Genomic DNA, 20,119 nt, shown 5'->3' on the forward strand with positions numbered 1-20,119 from the left:
CAGAAGCTGTTTGTTAACTGGTCTGCTTTGTTGCTACCCCAGTGTCTGTGGTACTAACTGGTGGCATGCGCAAACTCAGTGTAGGCACCAAAACTGCATCTTTCTTCTTGGGAAGTCTTTTCCTGTTGTTTAAAGTAAACTTCTATTTTGGGGTATGTGAGATAAAACATTTCAGACTCTTTCTCAAAAATACTAATTTATTTTCCTTCAAATCCCTTGCTTAAGATTCATCCATTTAGGAAAGAGGTTCTTTTTTATCTTAACTTACGCTTGTCCTCTATTATGGTGTGCTTCTTGAATTGTTTTATAAATATTTTACCTTTCAGCTAACAGTGAGGAAGATATGTATGTTTTCTTGAAGTAGGTAGGTAAATGGTGTCACACTTTAAGTATTTCTTCTTCAAGTAATTTTATTTTTTGAGACAAAAAGGACTGGTTGAGTTCTTGTGAAGTGCTTTTCTGAAGACAAAAAAAATTACATTGTGTGAATTATGCTCTTCAGTCAATATCAAAATTTTGAGAAGAGAGGGTTGGATTAATTTTTTGTCCTACCTTTGTGCTTCAGTAATCACAGTGTAAAAATTACTTACAACATTTATAGCCAGCACTGATGAGCCTGTTGCTGGAATACACTGGTTGGTTCTGAAGGCTGTTCTTCAAAGAAGCTATCTGAAAAATGAGAATTTGGAAACGTGCCTTCTTTCAAACTCTGGAAAAATATGACTTGTAATGAAAGATTTGTGTTCTTTTATATTTATCCAAAAACCACCCTGACCATAGTCTGTAATCTTACAAAGCGGGAAGGAACAAGTATGTGGGGTTGTTATTATTTCCTAGCTGGAATTTTGACTGTAAAAAGAACACAGGGCAGCGAGGAGAAAGTAGCTATATTAAGCAGCATGCTTTTGTTCTGCTGGCTCCTTTTCTTTTGAGGTACTCAGTAAAATGAGTGGGTCCAAGTATCTTTGTTCCTCAACTTTGGCAGTTCTGGAAGGAAAGAGAAACCCATTAGGTGGCAGCAAAGGCTTTCCTGCAGCTTGTGCTGTTACTCCTTCACCTGCTGTGGCACTTCAGTAACTCACTCCTAGAATGGATTTAGAGGTGTTGGTGCCATATCACTGTACTCTTGCATTTAGTAACACTAAAATATAAATGGAGGATTAAGATTAATAGTGGAGAAAAGGAATTCGTATTATCAGTTGATAGATTTTTAAGGTTCTTCGGGACCAGCGTGATCTACTGGTTTGACTTCCTGCATAATACAGATCATTGCCTTTCGTACAATTACTCTTGCATGGAGCTGGCATTTTGTAGTGGAACTAGAGAGCATCATTCAGAGTGAAATCCAGTCCTGATATAAAGCTGTCTTGCGGAATAACTGTCTTTAGTGCATTCTCATGGAAATGTACTGAGAGCTTGCACCTGAACAGAAGGCTGTACTCTGGACAGTCTCGGTTTTTGTCAGAACTCTCGTGAATGCTCAGATGAAAACTGCACAATTTTTATTTCTCAGGTTTCAGTAGATGGTATTCACATAGTGTCTGATTTCAAATACATACATACATATGTATGTATGCGTGCATATTTATACTTTTTTCTTGTGTATTTTCCTAAGGAAGTGGGTAATTTTCTCCCCCAAAGGTCATTATGAGTTAGGGACGTTTGCAGTCACCTGGTGGGTTACCTCATGTACCCATAGTCACTATAAATTTCTCTGTGTCCTAGACCTCATAAATTCTGAGCAGTCTTCAAAATAGATCATAAGTGAGATTTAAATGCTGTATAGACCTTTTTGCAGACCCTCTGCACACCAGTGATGTTAACCTTGAGAGAGTGAGTGAGCTTACAGCCGTAAGTTATAGGCATGAAATTGCTGGGTGAGGTTCTTTGGCCTCTACGATGCATGAGATCAGAATAGATGATCCTAATGGTCTGTTCCAGCTTCAAAATACAATGAAGTACTGCAGAGGTCTTGTGTGGGCTTTTTAGCACAAAGATAAATCAACCTCTTTGAACAAAAGCCAGAGAGGAATATTTTATCGGAATAATTTACTGTATGAAAATATTCTCTGTAGTATATTAATCTGTCATTTTCTTATCGTCATATTTCTGCCACGGAAATGTGGCAGTAAGAAAATACTGCTAACTCCTGTTTAAATGTAGAGGCATACAGTATATATAGAAAGTAGTGTGGGCTTTGAAGAACCCATTCTGAAGGGTTTAATTTTTATCAATTTGAGTAGATCAGTATTTAGCTTTCAGTGATCTAATTGTGTGCCTAAATAACTAGGGAGGGAGGAGGAACCCACAAGAGTAGAAAAAAATCTGTGGTTGGCAGCATTCAGAAAGTTTAAGAATATAAAGCAATTGTATTTCTTTTCTTGATTCTTTCCATTAGGGCAAGATTTATCTGGGTTAAAAGTGCTGCATTGTGCTGACATGTTCTCAGTGTTTGGTCAAAACATGAAAGAGAAGCTCTTACGTAGATAGATATGATCATTCTGAAACCTTCATCCTGATCCCCTACCAATAGACACAAGACCCTCAGCTCTTTTTTTTTTCTTTTTTTCCCTTCTTTTCCTTTTTCTTCTTTGTTCTTCTCTTCAAGAATTCAAGAACTTGTGGCTGGATTTTTACCTTCCTTTTTTTTGATACTCAAATTTTGTCAGTGCATGTAGAATTAATTATGAGAGGTTTTTAACATTTTCAGCTAAAAATATTAAAAAAAAAAAGCATTCTGACTCAAATCCATGTTTTATGACATGTTTCCATTTACACCAATGTTATATAGCACAGTGATGCTCTAGTGAAGAGTGAAGATTATAGTACGTACTGATTAAATTCCAAGATTTTAAATGGGAGTGTCTGCTTTATCAGTCAGAATCACATGTAAGACTTGTGTTTTTCTTATGATTGCTGACAGAGACCTATGAAAAAGTTCACCCTTTGCAGGATAAGGCAGAGTTTTGTTGTCCGAACTGTAGATTTAGATTATTTTTATTGTAATTTTCGTAGATTTTTTTCCTTCCATTCTCATTTTCTTTCCCATTTTCTCTCAAGAAGAACATAACAGTATTATATGGAAGAGATAAAACAACTGAGATGCCCCAAGTCTGATTCTGAGGAGGCCTTGAGGCTAGGAACAGCTGTGCATTCAAACTGGCATTGCCACTGTGTGGCCTTGGGCAAGTCATTAAAGTTCACTAGGCATCAGTTTCCCTTCTATAAAAAAAGGTGTCAGGAGTCTTTCAAAACAGGATGTATGAACATCTGAATATCTCAAACTCCTGAGTAGATATTCGCTTCAGTTGTTGCTTGTGTCTTCTGTGCTTGTGGAAATTATGCTGAAAGAGTCTAGAAATAATTTGAGTTGTCTGTTATGGCGGTAGGTGATTGGAAAAGGTAGGAGACAGGTAGCCAGGAAAAATATGTGTGCAGGGGAAAACAATGGCCTAGCAAAGATGTCATCTTTACCTTTTGTGAATTAACAAATAGGAAATATCACATCTCCAAGAACTGTTATAGGTGATGTGAAATGGTTTGAACTACTAAAATATACAAAGGACACCAAGTGAAGATTTGCACTTAGATGAAATTTATGAATGGATCCTTCAGCCGTGTTTACAGGAGGCTAGTCTGACGTTTATTAGTGGGTCAATAAATAATACTATGTGAAGAGAGAAAATATTACACTGACTCAAAGAATGTGCTAGAACTGCTTACGGAAAGAAAATTTACCAGTGAAACCCACACTCCAGCAAAAAGTCAACTGAAGTGATGGAGAATCCATCCCATCTCTGAATAAACAGTTCATCTCTGTTTGACAGAGAACCTTGTATTTTCTTTCTTCATTAGCTTTGTTTCAGTTTTCAGGGGTTTGATCTTCTGTTTCTGTCCGATGATCAAATAGCCCAATATGTTCAGAAATCTTCAGGATGATAGTGGTAGATCATGAGCACGTCACCTTTAGCGTACTTCAACTTCGCAAGTTGAGCTGCTTTAGTCAGTCTTGATGTAAGTCACACTTTCCAGGCATTGAGTAATTTGTGTTGCTCTTTCTTTGAAATACTGAAAGAGCTTATTGAAGGAAAATGCAATTAGCAGGATTTAGTTTCATGCTTGTTGGTCTAGAAAGAGCCTTTGCCCAAATTATACACTGTATGCCATGTAAAGATAGGGATGCATCTGCAAAATTGTCAGCATAGAATCCGCCCCTTTTGAAAAAAAATAAATAAAAAGTTAGAACAATCCCTGTACCCCTCGTTAGACGTTGAACAAGAGTCTGGCATTCCTCATCAGCATCATATACCTCAACTTTCTGTGTGGGGCGTACAGTAATAGCCAGGTGACCTGCCATCACTCACACTGCTGCCCCAGCCACCCTTTTGGGCATTGTCCGGATTAGGTTAGTTCCCAAACTCTGCACTACATAGCAGTCGCTATTAATGACTGGTGAGCGTATGTCTTTTTTGTTATTGTTTTTTCAGTTTGGGGTTTTTTGTGTGTTAATGGACCTTTATGTCAATAAAAGAAAATCAACAGCCATGAGTCTGTTAGAGCTGCTATTATATAAAAGGATGGGAGAAGGTAGGAGGTGACCCTCAAAGGTTGTGTTCACCAGGAAGATGTTACTTGCTAATAGAGAAAGAATCAAAAAGCAGGTTAGCAAGCGGTCAGGGAAAAAGGAGCAGGAATGGGGAAACTAGTTGAGGAGGAAGAGAAGGGGAGGGGAGCAAGTGGTAAAGAAATGTGTAATGAAGGAGAAGGAGAGGTAAGAAATAAGAAAGCCACAGCAAAAGGATTAAGGAGAACAGTACGCTGATTGTGCTCTAGATGACGAAAGATATTTAAATGCTTTCCTAATGATGTTTCCCATGTAAGCAACTTCTGTAGTTTCCACAAAGGTGTTAGATTTTCCAAATGGGAAGAGCAGTGTGGCATATAAATCGAAGGAGGACTGGTTCCTGTGGCTGAAAATGAGGAGAGAGGTGTGGTCTTTCTGATTAGTCTCACACTAGAGTTGTTCAAGATCTCTGTGTGTGAACCTCCTTACTTTTTTGACATTATCAACAAATGCTATAGAGTGCTCTGAAATATGCATGTGCTGTAGCACTCAATAGAAGGTGACAATCTCAAACTGCTCTATAAATTACATATAATGAACTTTCTTATTAAAAAAGACTTAACAAGGAGCCAGCTGGCTTAAGGAGAAGGTGGCAGATGAAAAGAACACAATTCAAAGAAGTGTTCACACATTAAGGAAGTATTTTAACAGGCTTTCCCCAGACTGTAAGTGGGAATGGAATTATACGTTGCATGTAAATGTCAAGTGACAATAATATCTTCTGAGTTAAATCAACCTTGCAAACTCTTTCCTCTTTTTCTTAAGCAGATGAATAAAGTTTAACTTGTGATTTCCTTACTAATCATCTTAGTAAGCAGTGGGTGAGTAGACTTTTTACTGTATGGGTAGATTAGTATGACATTTTCACAAGACTTTTCTTTTTTTATTAAAGTTTATTACTTGTGGGTGTGGATCTAATTCACAGCTGTTTTTTCAGTGAATTAGGTATGCCATCACTCATTCAAATTCTGTATTTCTTCAGTATTTTCAGATTAATCTTTTATCCATGCTTTGTCAGAGGTGTGCAGTCTGTCCTGATGTCTCAAGGTAATCTCAAGGTAATCAAGACTTCTCTTCCACTGAACATAGTTTCTTTAGTGCACAGATTTGGCCTAGTCACTTTTATAGAAGACCAGATTTTAAATTGAACAAGGTTCAAAAGCTTATCTGTATACAGGGCAGAAAATTCTCTTAATTAGTACGTTCCAGCTACACGTATCTCAAGCGTAGTCTTACGGTTCTGGATTTAATTTCTTTTAATAACACAATGTCTAATAGCTATGTGATGTAGTTTACCAGTTCTGCTTAAGTACTGAACAGAAGGAGCCTTCTACTTAGTTCTACTATCTAGTTACAGAACATTTCCACACTTGGTTTCAATTTATATTCCTATTTTTTCAAAACTGCCCCTTTAAATGCCATGAGGCCCCCACAAAGCTACTTGTTTCCTACTATAGGCAAAGACAACAGGGTTATCTAAAAGACATGCTGAGAGACCATCATCTGTGGTGTACTGTAAGCCATCAAACAAATTCCTGTTTCCTCTCAAAATCATAAATACTTGTGCATGCATGAGAGACCCAGGCAATACAGAATTGCATTGCCCTTTTTGGCACAGGGATGCGCATTTTCCACATGATAACACAGTAGCAGCTTCTCGTAGTAGGAGAAATTTTTGTATGGAGTTTGTGGGAAATGAAATTCCAGCAATGGAAAGATTTAGCTCTGTCACTTACCAGTATGCAAGCGACAGAATGAATGCCACATACCAGCGATGCGTGCCAAAAAGGCGAGATCTGCCAATTCACAGGAGAGGTTTTATGCAAAGGAGGCCTGCTAGAGGCAGAACGAATTGCTGGTTTTCATTAGGCTTGCAGTTTGTGTCCAGTCTTTGCCTTTGCCTTGTCTGTGTAGGAGGAGGAGGTTGTGGGTTGGTTTTTTGTGTTGTGTTGGGGTTTTTTTTGGTCGTATTGAGAAATTATGGGCTCTGAAAGCCCTAGCTTTAGTATTGCTGCACGGTTAGCACTTCAAGCACCACAGCAATATGTGATTCATGTTGAATTGGAGGGTTCGTGTGGGCAACTTCACTTGACCTTTACTTCCATGAGACCTTGGTTTTCTAGACTCCTTTAGTTGGTTTTGTTCTGTCTGTTAGCTGTCTTCCACAGAAACTAGAAAATACCCAAAGCATATGGAAGTAACTACATTTTCAGCAAACAATTAACTTTGGAGATGATATTCATATCTATTTCTGCTAACCTTCTCATTTTTGATAATCTAACAGATCCATGTTTCTGATTTAAAAACCCAAAACTTCCCATTGCTAGCTGTATATTACAAATCTGATTTATCTTTTGTTTATTCCTTTATGTCCGTGGACCAGTGTCAACTCTGTTGTAAGACACATCACTGTTGTGTCCACAGTGGTGTACAACATGGAGTTGCCTGCCAGCCAAATTTGTCTAAAAAGCTGACTATAGAAGTGTATTGTTTTTCCACCCTGAACTGCTGCAGCTGCAGTAGGGCTAATGCCCAGTGAGTGAGCTGAACCCCAGCCTTGCTCTCTCTGGGGCTACCCATCAGCTCCTCTGAACGCAGTAGTGCCAAGGGTTGTAGAAGCAGAAATATAAAAACTTAGAATGGGAGACTGTGTGGGTTCAGAGAAAAACAAAAAGTTATGTTTGGAAGTATCTAATCAAAATATTTGACATTTAAAAACCAGACAGATTTTGGCATTTTTCTTCCCCCAGCTGTTTCATTTTAGGTCAATAATGTTACAATTTCAGTGCTGGAAGTGGGTTCATTTGTGTCTGCATGAAGCTGTCAGTTACGGAAGCTTAGTTTGGATTCTGTGTTCTTTTTATGTGGGAATTCACTGTGACCACTGAACTGAGCCGAAATAAGTTGGTGCTGGATTGTCTTGAAGGATTGTCTTGGTTTTCTCTTCCTGTTTGATACTTGTTCTACTGCTTTAACTTGCTGTAGAGCTCACGCTCACTGCAGTCTGCTAATTGGGCACTAGAACAGCTCTCTCGGTTTTACTGGGACCAGTTTGTTGAGCAGTCTGTGCAGAAGCCCTAGTGCTGACACCTGTGAAGCGTGATGGGAGTGTGCAATGAGGGACCGAGAGCAAGATTGCCTCCGTGTGAAACTGTGTGAGGTGACTCTCCCGTCCTGCTGTCCCAGGCTATTGATACCCACCATGACTCCTGTTTCTTGTGCTGTCACATGCAACGTGTGCAATTAGATCTCAAATTGGATATATCTGCACCAGGCTCGGATATTATCACTCTCTACCACTTATTGCTGTCTACAACTACCTGAAAGGAGGTTGTAGAGATTTGGGGGTCAGTCTCTTCTCCCAAATAACAGGCGACAGGACAAAAGGAAATGGCCTCAAGTTGTGCCAGGGGAGGTTTATATTGGATATGAGGAAAAATTACTACAATGAAAGAGTTATCAAGCATTGGAACAGGCTGCCCAGGGAAGTGGTGGAATCGCCATCCCTGCAAGTATTTAAAGGATGGGTAGATGTGGTGCTTAGCGATAAGGTCCAGTGGTGTTTTTTGTCACAGTGTTAGGCTGATGGTTGGACTTGATGATCTGAAAGGTCCCTTCCAACCTAGACAATTCAATGATGCTATGATTATGTAGCTTGAGCCCAGAACTAAGACAGTTGCATTTACTGAAACATTATATCTGATTAAATAAGCTCTGATGAGGGCTTGGTCTTTGAGCTGGACTGCCTCTGATTCTGGACAGAGAAGTAATGTCTCTGAGAATTTCTAAGGTCTTGGGTGAAAAAGATTTATTTTCCTATCTTTGCTGATTTTATTTTTACTGAAATGTCTTTCCAACCCATTTTGTGTTTCCCCCAAATGGAGGAAATTCTAAGTAACTACTGCATTTACTTTAATGAAGGCGCACTTTGCATGAGCTTCTCTGAGATGAGAAATATAATAGGTTCATTAACACAAGCAAAGTTTTATTTGTGAAAACCCTAATGGTATTGTTTACTGCTGGATAATAACAATCACGCCTTTTTTAGAGACAGATTTGCACTTCACACTAAAATATTTATTTTCCACATCAATGCAAATAAGAGAAGAATTGGATATTGACAACAGAAAGTATTAACACTGTTGATTTGTAAACAAAAAAGAGGTGGATTATCTCTGTAGAATTCATAATGTGCAAATAGAGATCTTGTGCAATACAGAAGAAATTGTGCTCCTTAAAAGAAAATTCTCACGCGTTGGAAATGTAACTTTTTGGTATAATTAAAAAAATAATTAAAAAAAAAAGAGGAAATCATAGATAAAGCAGCCTGTGAAGCTTTTAAGGAAATTGTAAATGCCCATTAAAAGTCTTGACATAAAATACTTCATTTGAAATAGCAGTTTTAGAAAGTGTTCCGAGGGATCACAGAATGGCAGTTACAATGCCTTAACAAATATCTCACTGTTCGTCGTGAGGGAAAATATTTCAAGAAAATTTTTGCCCAGATTCTAATGTTACCATATCAAGTTCTGAGAAGAGGAAGTGGGTAGAAGGAGGAGAGCAGTAGACCCCTTGTTTTGAAATATTCCCAGCCCTCCCATCGCTGGTTCTGAGGAAGGCAAGGTCAGCAGCAGCTCAGGGCTCTGAACCATGCTCTATTGTGTGGTGTAGACATGCCCACGCCTCCACAGGCAAGAAGCTTCTTAGTCATAGGAAAATCCTTTCCCATTAGAATTATTAGTGAATGTTGTTTTCAGCCTTAATTTCATCATATGTTGAAATCCACTGAGAAGAGAGGGATATATATATATATATAGATATGTATGTATATGAAAATTGAAGAGGTTTGTTATTTCTTTTATGAGAGATTGGTCACCTTTCAGTCTGAAGATAACATGTGCCTTGTACTTGCTTAGAGGTGTGGTTCCTCTACCTTTTTCTTAGCAATCAAGTTGGTAGGTAGTTATTTCCCCCCCAACTCCACCCTGCGACAGCTTACCACCTCCTCAATTGTACTGGTACAACTATTTGTATATCCGCACTTCACAATCAACTACTGGAATACCATGGGTTTGGATTTTTTTTGGTTTGGTTTGGTTTTGGAGGACAGGATGCTATTTTTTAGCTTGGATTGTTTCATTAACCAATTTATAATATAACCCTGTGAAAAGTCATTATCCTAGCTGAGGGGCAGCAGAGGAGGAACACAGAGGAACAGCAAGGATGAGTGCCTGGGGAAATGGCCTGTGAATCTCCCTTTGTTGCCAAAGAAAAGGTGCCTGAACCTCGGCCTCGGTGTTTTCTTGCTGCTTGTCTGTCAATGTAACTTGTGTTTCTCTTCTTCTTGGGTCTGTGGGTGTAGTTAGTGTTCGGGAATGCTGTTTTACTCATTTATTGAGCGGAGCACAGTGGTTGTGGATGGATATCACCATAATGCCAGGAAACTGATACAGAATTATGACAGAGGAGAGCTTGACTTTTTTCTCAAAGCTGTTGCATCCTGTAAATGCTCATCCTCTTTTCAGTGCTCCTGCCTGCTCCTTACACTGTCATTGTTAATTTTAAATTGGTCTTTCTGCAAAATTAAGTAGGTGTCAATTGGTAAAATAAAGATTAACCTCACCGTGACCTTGGAATTTAGTAAGGAGAAGAGAGGTGTTGGTCAGGTGCTGGCCTCTTTTGTCTGAAGACAGGGAAGTAGCCGGGGAATTGTATGAGCCTTAATATTTAGTCAAGCAAGCATCCATTTTTATTTGGGGAAGTGTGTACTTATTACCTGTCTTCATGTCTTGGTGCTGTATGTGTGGCACCAAACACAGACGTTACAGCAGCAAAAAATATGTAGATATGATATAAAGACTTTTTTCTCTTTCTGTTCCATAGCAAACTCTGTTTACCTGTATGAGAGATTAGCTGATCTCTTTTTATTATTTGTGCCTAAATTAAACCATCTCTGTTTGTGTTGAGTAATATTTTTCTTTGGATTTTATACAGCAAAGCACGTCAGCGCATGTTGGAGTGTTTTCCTAAATCAAACTCTCTGGAAAAACCCTGTTTATTTCATTAGGTATTACCACAGTGTCAATAGGTGTTCAGAGGAATTGCCTTTCTTTGCCTTGCAGTCTGTTTGGATATTGTGGCAGAAATATCTGCTAAGATAGATCTTTGTTACTACTCTCACATCTAAACTGGGATCATTATGACTTTTTAGCCTTCCTCTTGTAGTCTTGAAGAAAAAAACCAGTACTGTAAGGAAGTTTCTTTCAAAAGCAGTGTTGGCCTAGTTCTGCTGGCAATGGAGTTTAAGGGAGTTTCATGTTGAGCAAAAGTTTCATGATTACTTTATTATAGAATAATACGGTAAGTTATTTTCAAAAGTGGTTAGTAATACTGGGTGCCTCAGCTTCTCTGTGCCCACTCTGAGATGACTCTGTTTTCAGAATGTGTGCGACACCCACTCGCTGGAAATGGTGTCCCCTTGAGATGTTTCAAACTGGGCATTCAGCATTTGAGATGTTTCAAAGTGAGCACTCAGACCCTGCATGGCCTGTTTCTGTTGAAATTCTGACTCTCTACAATATAATGTATTTCGGTTTCATTTCCATGGGATTGGCAGGAGCCTCCTGGGTCACTGAATTTTGTCTCTTCCCATTTCACACTGTCATAGCGTACAGGGAAATGGCTTGTAACACAAGATAATTTTTATTTTTTTTTTGCACCTGGAGTAGTCCGTAATGTAACAGACACTATTGGCTCATCTGACTTAAAAAAAAAAAAAGCTGGGAGAAATGGATAATTGAAGATTTTTTTCAGTTGCTTGCTGAATAAAACAGATGTTTAAATCCAGACTGAAAAGCACTACCCTTTCCAAAATAAAACCTCAGAAGACTTTACTCAGGTAGAGCAAAATGCTTGACCTGAGTCCACGTATTGTAGTTTGATTTGCAATTTCTTAACAGAAGCTGAATAGAAAATAAGATGCAACTTCAGAAATCATTCACAAGCGATAGTTCTGGTGCAGCTCTGGGCACAGTCAACTAACAGTGTTCTTCTGTGCTGGTCTTCCTTTACAAGTTCTAGTAGTCCTGTCTCACACACTCCTCACACTTTTATTCCTTCTACTCAGATTTTTTCTTTGATAGAATATAGGAAACTCAGATTCAACTTCCTTCTTTGCTTGAGATGACTTGAACGTGAAGTCACTTTTAGCCATCCCCCGGAAGAATGGTATAGAGACGAGGTTGTTGGATATTGAGGAATATCATAGAATAACAGAATGGTTGAGTCTGGAAGGGACTTTCAGAGGTCATCTTGTCCAACCCCCCTGCTCAAGCAGGGCCACCCAGAGTAGGTTTCTGTTTCTCTTATTGATGTAAGACATTACTTTGTAAGACATACCTACTTTTCACTGGAGTGATGGTATGTAGGTGAAGGTATTGGTCTGTAAAATCCCTCATGCACACTCGGTCTCCAGCTCTGTGTATATCAAAGCTTTCAATGCAAGCAGAATAGCTTTATTAGGGGACAGTGAAGGAAATCCATCTCAAAATACTCTACAGCCCAGTTAAGGCATTTCCTGAGAAGTTGGAGGTTTCTTTAGGACTGCTTCATCAGTAAGTAACTTCTGACTGTTGCATGGAGGGGAATTTTGCAATTACTGCCCTGAGTTCCCCTTTACTCCACCAGTTGCCATTCTCTGTATGGTTGTTGGCCCTCTAATCAGCAATAATTTTTCTTCTCTTATGAATTGCAGTGGTTAGTTCCCTATCCAAAAGGGTTCTGTGGAGATTTTTGTGCATTCCACTTTCAACCATTTCTCTGGTTCGAATGTGAGGACACCTGCATTCAGGAGATCAAATTGATTTTCTTCTCTATTTTGCTGTTCCTTTGTATTGTTTTGTTTCTAATTTCTCTTAGTTTAGAATTTTCTGTACTAGCATTCTGCTCTTTTTGCAGCCTAACAGAAAAAATATGTTACGGGTCAGGGAGATGAAATTTTGAAAGAAATTTTCTTCAGTGGGAGTTTTCTGAGAAGCTGTCCGTGTATCCGCAGGAGAAAAAGTGAAGATGCACCCTCAGTGCTGCAAAAGCAACCAGTCTCCTGTTTAAGTTCCTGTTGGTCTGTACAGTCTGGAGCACCACAGCAGGGTTCAAGTGTATCTAGACACAGGAGGGAAATAAGACAGTGGTCTCCTACATAGGTCTGTATCCTCTCACTACTGAGCGTCTAGATGGTAGAGGGACATTTTGCTACAGTCTTCTCCAAGTGTTCTATGAATCTATTTTTAAAGACTGTGGGTTTGTTGATAGTTTTTTTTCCAGGTGTATTGTCCAACTTGAATTACCAACAGTTTTGAGTAGACCAAAATTGGGGGCACAAGGAGGTGTCATAGGACTTTTGGTTTTGAAAGTGGAGTACTTGCACTTGCTCAAACCAGCAAAAATGCTTAGCTCTATCCTGAATTAAGAATGTACTTTCTCCTCCATAGCTTCTGTTCCTCTGCTGTCAGCAGTAACTTGAAACCTGCTGGCAAAGTGTGTATTTTATCTGCTGCTGGTGCACATGAAGACAACTGCCTGCTACTGCTGTTGCTATTGGCTCAAGTGACAGATGTTTGTGTTACGTGTGTTTTAAAAGTCTGAAATCTACTGACAAAATTTGTGGGCAATGGTATGCCATTCCTTCTCTGTCTTGAATGATGGGAGAGTCTGATGGAAAAAACAGAGCGTAGCCTTGAAATTCAGAGCAACCGAATATGTAGTGTAAGGGTTAGAACGGACAATGTCCCATTTCCTGTAACGGAAAGTTTGCCTTTTGCTAGCCAATACTCTAAAGATATGAAAGTGTATGTATATTTATGTTAATCCATGTTGTCCGTGCTTAAGAATTCATTTTAAGTACTGTTATATTTGTAGGCTTAGAGCCTTCCTGTAATTTCATGGTATTCCAGACTATTTTGTGTTTGAGATAGTCTGCGGTGGAAGCGAATGCTTATTTGAATTGCTGTGTATTGGCTGCAGGACAGCTGTAATACCCTAAAGCAGCAAATACCGATGTTGTAACTTTTGCACAGAAAAAGAGGTAGTTGTGAAGAGTCTGTAGAAATTTTGCTAACTTGTGGATGTATACAGGGAACTGAAGTAAATATGAACTCAGATGTTAGAAGGAAATGCAAGTTTTGGATAAATGGGTGGCATTTTAGACAAGTGTTAATATAGGAAGCATTAAACCAGCGCTGACTTGACTATCCTGTTATTGCAACTTCTGTTTTAACACTGTGGCATTCACGATAGGTAACCCAGCCCTGATTGATTAGAGTTTGAATCAGCAGTAAGGCATCTGAGCACAATCAGTTTGGTCTCATATTACAAATGAGAATTGAACTCTTGCTAGCCTCTTTATGTAATTTTGTTCTTTAATATTTAGGGAGACTTTTCAGAATAATATCTCTCTTTCCATTATAAAAAAGAGACCATAAAGTTATGCGAGCTGGAATTCATAATCATGAAGTGTGCATATTCAGCCAACTAATTTTAAAATGATGCATATGGCCCTTTGAAAATGAAAATTATGGCCTTGAACTGTGCTTTCTGTGCATAAAAGATGTAATCTCTGGGTAGTGAGGGTAAGGACTTGTGGAGAAATGCTTACTAAACTCAACATATTTAGCCTAGATACCAGGGAGACTTAACTACAGTATGCAACTTCGATGGTATTTTGTGGCAGTAGCTAAAAGCATATGCAGGGAGTTTAGAATGCATTCCTTAGATATGAATTAGAAACAAGATTAGGATAAATTTTGATAAGATAACAGAAGGGCACCGATCCAGCACTTGCAAAGTGTTTGATTTTGGTGTTGAGCTAGGCTGTTGGCCTGCAGAGTGAAAGGTTTGAGTGCTTTGGAGAGTCCGCTGGCTTTGTAGCTGGAGTCTGGCTGGAGGGTATTCAGCAGATAATGTTCTCACAGGCTGCTGGGAGAGAGACAGTGCCCTGAATCCCTGTACCATGAATCTCTACTGCCTTCCTCACAAGCAGCAGTGGGGCTTGCATAGTGGATAATAGACAATGCCTTTTGAATCTTTCAAAAACCTGATATAATTATTCAATTTTGATTCTTCTTGATATTATAGTGCCGTTAAACTAATGGGTTGCTGGGATTTGGGAGAGGACTTGTGGGATGATGGTAAGGAGAGAGAAGTCTTTTTCTAAGTTCTTGTTCCCCAGTAAGATCAGGTCAACTGGTATATTCTGATTAGTCTATGGTGGAGTCTGTTGTAAGGAAACATTGAAGGTGCTGGGATCCCTGCATGGTGAGCTATAAAACTTAATTTACATCCCCATACAGTCACCCACAACTTCTCATCATGTGCATCCAAGTTCTGCTCTGCATCTGCTCCTTGCCAGGGAGGGGCAGAAGTGCTCCCAGCTCATCGGGGAAGGGGCAGAGCAGTGGGAGCAAAGGAGCCACGCACAGTGGGTTATTGCAGTGTGTAATGTGGGACGACGAGAGGTTTTTAAAGGCAAAGAGAATAGCCTGTAATGTAAGTTTTCTTTTAAATCTTGTTTAGGAGATGGGGAGATGAGTGACTGGGAACAGCACAGGAGATTTCCTCTTAGCTCTCAGCACCTAGGACTATGGATTGAACTGCAGATAGAAAATGGACTCAAGTATCTGTCAAAGAGCACAAATAGGGGATGGACATCAACTGACCTGTATACAGTCCTTCAGATGTGTCTTTATGTCCATAATGCCTTCAAGGGCAGGCTATGGTTAGTGACGCTTTCAGTGATTTCCCAGTATATATAACATAATTCATGTGCATGAAAGAATAGCAACAGGGAAACAGCAGTGGACATCACCGAGATTTAAAACAGGCCGGTGGATGGGTGGAACCGTCAGGACATGAAGAATGTAGGGTAGGATGTAGTCGCAGATAATGTCCCTCTTGCCTGATCTGTGTTCCACCTCTTTCTTTGAGCTTTATTTGAATGCCTCTCTTAACTTGCAACATTATTTTTCTTTATCCAAAGCTTTTTTTAACTATTTGGAAAGATGGCATTAATACAGCTCTCTTGGTGTTTAACAATGCACTTCTCTTCCACTAAAGAAAAAAAAAAAAAGATTTAGGCCACTGTAGTTTCTTTATGTCATGGATATGATTCATTTTGGCCATGGGAGGAGAATGACAGTTACTTGCTACACAAACCTTTCCTGTGATTCATGGAGTGCCATTTGTGTCAGCCTTGAAGGAGGCACTTCATATGCCTCCTAGCAGGAAGGAAAAAGAGCATGATCATAGTTACCAGATAGGATATGGAAACTGGGAGGGAGGGAAGGGAAAGGGGAGACGGAAATGCTGATTATTCAGAAGAAAGTTGCTGGAATGCCAAGATTCTGTCTGCAATATCCATTCATCTACTTAGTGAAAAAATGATACATACCAAGCCTATATATTTAATTAAGGGAAACATCATGACTGTAATTGCCATGTTCACAAAATAGTATGGCTTATTATATAACTTTTTTGTGCAAATATCTCTTTGCGCTTTTCCTTCTGTCGCCTGGATCCATCACTGTTTCATATGTTACGAAGCTCCTGTCCCTGAGTGACGTGTTTCAGCAACAGTTTCAGGTTTTGCTCTCAAGCTAAGACGGCCGTATACAACGCTTTATGTTAGCTTTCTGCAGAGACAGATTTTTGTGCTGTAAAATACTAATATAGTTAGCAACTTAGGAAGTGCAGTGGCTTGCCAGATCAGAAGACGTTTTCCTTTCTTCACAAAAAAAGTAATTTAAAAAGCTATACCACAATTTTCTTCCTAAAAATAACAGCACAGATTGGCGACTTAAGCTGCTTGTAAGAATACTCCATGAAATGATAACCCCTAATGCCGCATGGCAGGCTTTGGGGCTCGCTCTCTGCTTCCAGCTGTTTTCTCTATACCTGGAATCTGCAGCGTAGGAATAAATGGGAGTAGGACATGTGGAAACTCATGTTTCCTAATTTCTTAATTTCCTAAATGGTTACGGGCTCGTGGCTAGGTGTCCTCCCGCAGCTGGTGGCATTTGGTGTGGTACACGCACCTGTGCCGCAGCGGTGGCTTTACAGCCCTGTAGCATCTACGAAGAGTCCTTGTCCTTCTGAGCAGGTGCACAGCAACCTTAGAATGGGAAAGCAGAAGCGTAGTTAGAGATGAAAGGAGTGAAATTAGGGGGAATGCAGAAGAGAATAAAAGTGGATGTGAATTACTAAGCACGTGTCCTGTATTCATTGATTTTCACTGGCAATTAAAATTTTACTGTTTGGTGCACCAATGGTATTCAGTCTTCCATTATCTCCTGTGTTGTAAAATGCTGGCTCTGTTTTGATTTTGCAGTAGCTGTGTTTATTGGGGATAAGGGTTCTAATTATAGCTGTGAACTATACTGTACTGAAGGGCATTTAAGTTTCTTCTGACTATTTCTGAGGCAATGTGATGAGTCATGAAATATAACTTTTGCAGAAAATATCCTGATTGCCTAATGACTAGGTGTTGGTTGATGAAATTACACACACTCTCTCTTGTTCATGTGAAACCAGGGAAGTGTCTTTCTGAGTAAGCTGTTTGTTCAAGTTACCCAAGAAATGTCAAGGTTTACAGTTGCAAAATCGCAAAAAAGTATATATTTGAGGAGCTTGGAAACACCTGCTGTGCTTTACAGGTGCTGGAAAGATTCACAGCATTAATGCTTGTCTTCATATCTGTAAAGAAAAAATGCTGCCTGAAAATAATACAACTGACCATTCACGTACAAAACATTCTGTTTTGCAGATGATGTAGAGGATGTTAACAGTATGGAAAATGTCATGTTAGAATATGCTGCAATGGACAGAGAACTTAACCATTATATGACAGCAATTGAAGAGACGGTAAATCAGGTAAAATGCCACTTCGATTAAAGTTATGAAAATATATCCTTATTTAAATATTGTCTTCTAACACATACAAATGTCACATTAAAGCAATATGTAAGTGGAAAGATTGATCTTTTGACAGGTATAAAGTACTAAAGTTGCCAGTACGCCCCATTAACTTTTCTCCCTAGCACAAGTCCAGCGTCGCAGTTTCTCATCCCTCCCCACCAAACTCTTGCAGCAGCTGGAACATGGGATGAATAGTGCTTTGGGAATGAGTGAGGAGTGTGTAGTTCAGACACCAGATGATACCTGCCTCGTGTATTGCAGAAGACAGAAGCTGCCTAATGAACGAGGCAGCTGATTTCAGGAACCAAGAAGTGGTGGCAGAGGGGAACTGATGAAGCCTGGCTTCCAGCGTCTTTCTGCTGCATGGATTTGCCGGTGCTTAATACAGGGGAGCTTGTTAATTGCTCACTCAATTAACTAGGGTCTTGTTTGCTACCTGACCGCTCCTTTTTGCAAGAGCTGTTGCATCGCAGCCTGTTCGGGGGGGTTTCAACCTTGGCGTAGAGAGCAGGTGCTGGAGCTATTGGGATGAAACGCACGCAGCAGGGGTTGCGTAAGCTCCTTTTCATTAGCAAACCGGGCTCGGTGGCGGACGCCGTGCGTTAGAATCATAGAATCACAGAATGGTTTGGGTTGGAGGGGACCTTAAAGATCATCTAGTTCCAACCCCCTGCCATGACCAGGGACCCCTCCCACTAGAGCGGGTCGCTCAAAGCCCCATCCAGCCTGGCCTTGAACATCGCGTTTGGGAGGACTTCTGTTCTCTCTCCCTGCCTGTCCGGGCGGAAGGCGACGTCGAACAAACCCCTTGTCCGTCCCCACCGGAGCGCGGCGCCGGGACCACGGGCCGGAGCCGGGCGGGGCCGGGGCGCGGCGGCGCTGCGGGCCGCCAGGGGGCGCCGCGGGGCCGTTCCCCGCGGGCCGCGCTCTGGGCCCCGCCGTGCCCGCCCGGCCCGCCGTTATCTCCGGCTGTCACGGCTGTCGGGCTGCCAGCCCCCCGTGGTGCTCCCTCCCTGCCGCTCGGGCTCTTCCTAATCCGCTCGGCTCCGTAACCGCGTTACCCCGGTTCCAGCGCGCTGTCGCTGCTGCGTTCTCTCGGGCTGCCCCCGCCCGCTCTCCTATAACAGCTCTTTGATTTTCTCCTCTCTGATATATCGCAGCCTGGCCATTAGCAAGCAAGGCGTTGGAAGTGGAGGCTCCATGGCAGATCCAGACGTTCAAAGAGTCAATTTCACTGTTTATATTTGATTACTTAATTTTTTGGGCCACATCGTGCTTGGAGAACTCAGCTTTCTGAGTAACCTATTTTAGTGCCTGCAAATAGACTTTTAGGTGTCAGTTGTGTATGGATTTCTCTAGAACAGGCAAAAGCACATCCCTGATTTACCTTCAAGATGTTAAATCTGTGTTTCAGAGCATGAAAGTAGTAGAGCTTTTCAGTTAAACCTGTCTTGCTATTATCTTGCTATGTTTTTTTGCTGTTTTTAAAATAAAAACAGGAAAGCAAAGCGTGCATTTTCCAGTAGTCCTATTCTGAGAAATGCCTGCATAGTTTTAATTGTGTAGAAAGGTTTTCCTTAAATAATTTTTTAAATCATCCTGAGTCAGATGCTTAACTGAAAAATCTTCATCCAAATAATTTAATATTACATGTTTAACAGAAGTTGGAAAATATGTCTACATCAGAATATGTTGGACAGCATTAAATACAGTCACTGTTCCCCTTGCAGTCTTTAAATATACATTTCAACTCACATGTCACCATAATTGCAGACCTCCTAGTTTATATTTGTCAGAAACTGTAAGGTTAAGAACTTTTTCCTTTTATTTGGAATATTCATGATTTTTAAAGCTTTCCTAGTAAAACTTAACATAGTCCTCACATCATTAGAGATTAATGATGTATGTCCAGACTTGAGTGAAACATAGTAGGTTTATATTTTGAGTGTAAGCTATTAACTGATTGATGTGTTATTGTTATAATAGGAATTTCAAGTCATTTTCAACAGTGTAACTTCTTTCATTATTCCTGTGTATCAGCAAAACACGTTCTTCATCCTAAGGAATATAAAGAACAAGCCCATGCCTTCACCAACAGAACACTCAAATCCTATTTGCTTCAGATGCATTCACTCATGATCTTTTAAATTAAGCACAGGTTCAACTGCTTGACTGAAGTGAAGATATTTTTGTGGGTTTAGGTAGGGCAATGATACATGCAGGATTTTTAGGGTTGGATTCAGCAGCATCTGTTGTGTGCATATCTATGCTTGTCTGCAAAAAAAAAAAGTTCTGGAAGGGTTGGTTTTCATTTTTTCCCCTCTTTTCCCTAGTGTGGCTCATTTTTGATTTTTCAGGGACTCCTCCTTGCTTTGCTAAAACAAGCTCCTTCCCTTCCTTTCCTTTCTTTCATTCCTAGTGTTTTAAAAATGCAGCTCCAAGACATTTAAGAGTCTACGTGGGTTATAAAGTCAGTAATGGCTAATCTGTTAGCTTCTAGCAATGCTTCTCCTATCTCTGTTTCCTACC

General features: G+C 40.1%; 1 protein-coding gene across 1 annotated transcript in view; it reads left to right on the forward strand.

Moving 5' to 3' along the window:
* Positions 1–20,119, forward strand: part of NSMCE2 (NSE2 SUMO ligase component of SMC5/6 complex) — a 132,721-nt gene that overhangs the window by 12,635 nt on the left and 99,967 nt on the right. Inside the window, exon 3 of the mRNA XM_074577817.1 lies at positions 17,439–17,545. Coding sequence (XP_074433918.1) covers positions 17,439–17,545 — 107 coding nt within the window. The remainder of the gene's footprint in view (positions 1–17,438; positions 17,546–20,119) is intronic.

This window comes from Larus michahellis, chromosome 2 (genome assembly GCF_964199755.1).
Source record: "Larus michahellis chromosome 2, bLarMic1.1, whole genome shotgun sequence".
Classification (NCBI taxonomy): Eukaryota; Metazoa; Chordata; class Aves; order Charadriiformes; family Laridae; genus Larus; species Larus michahellis.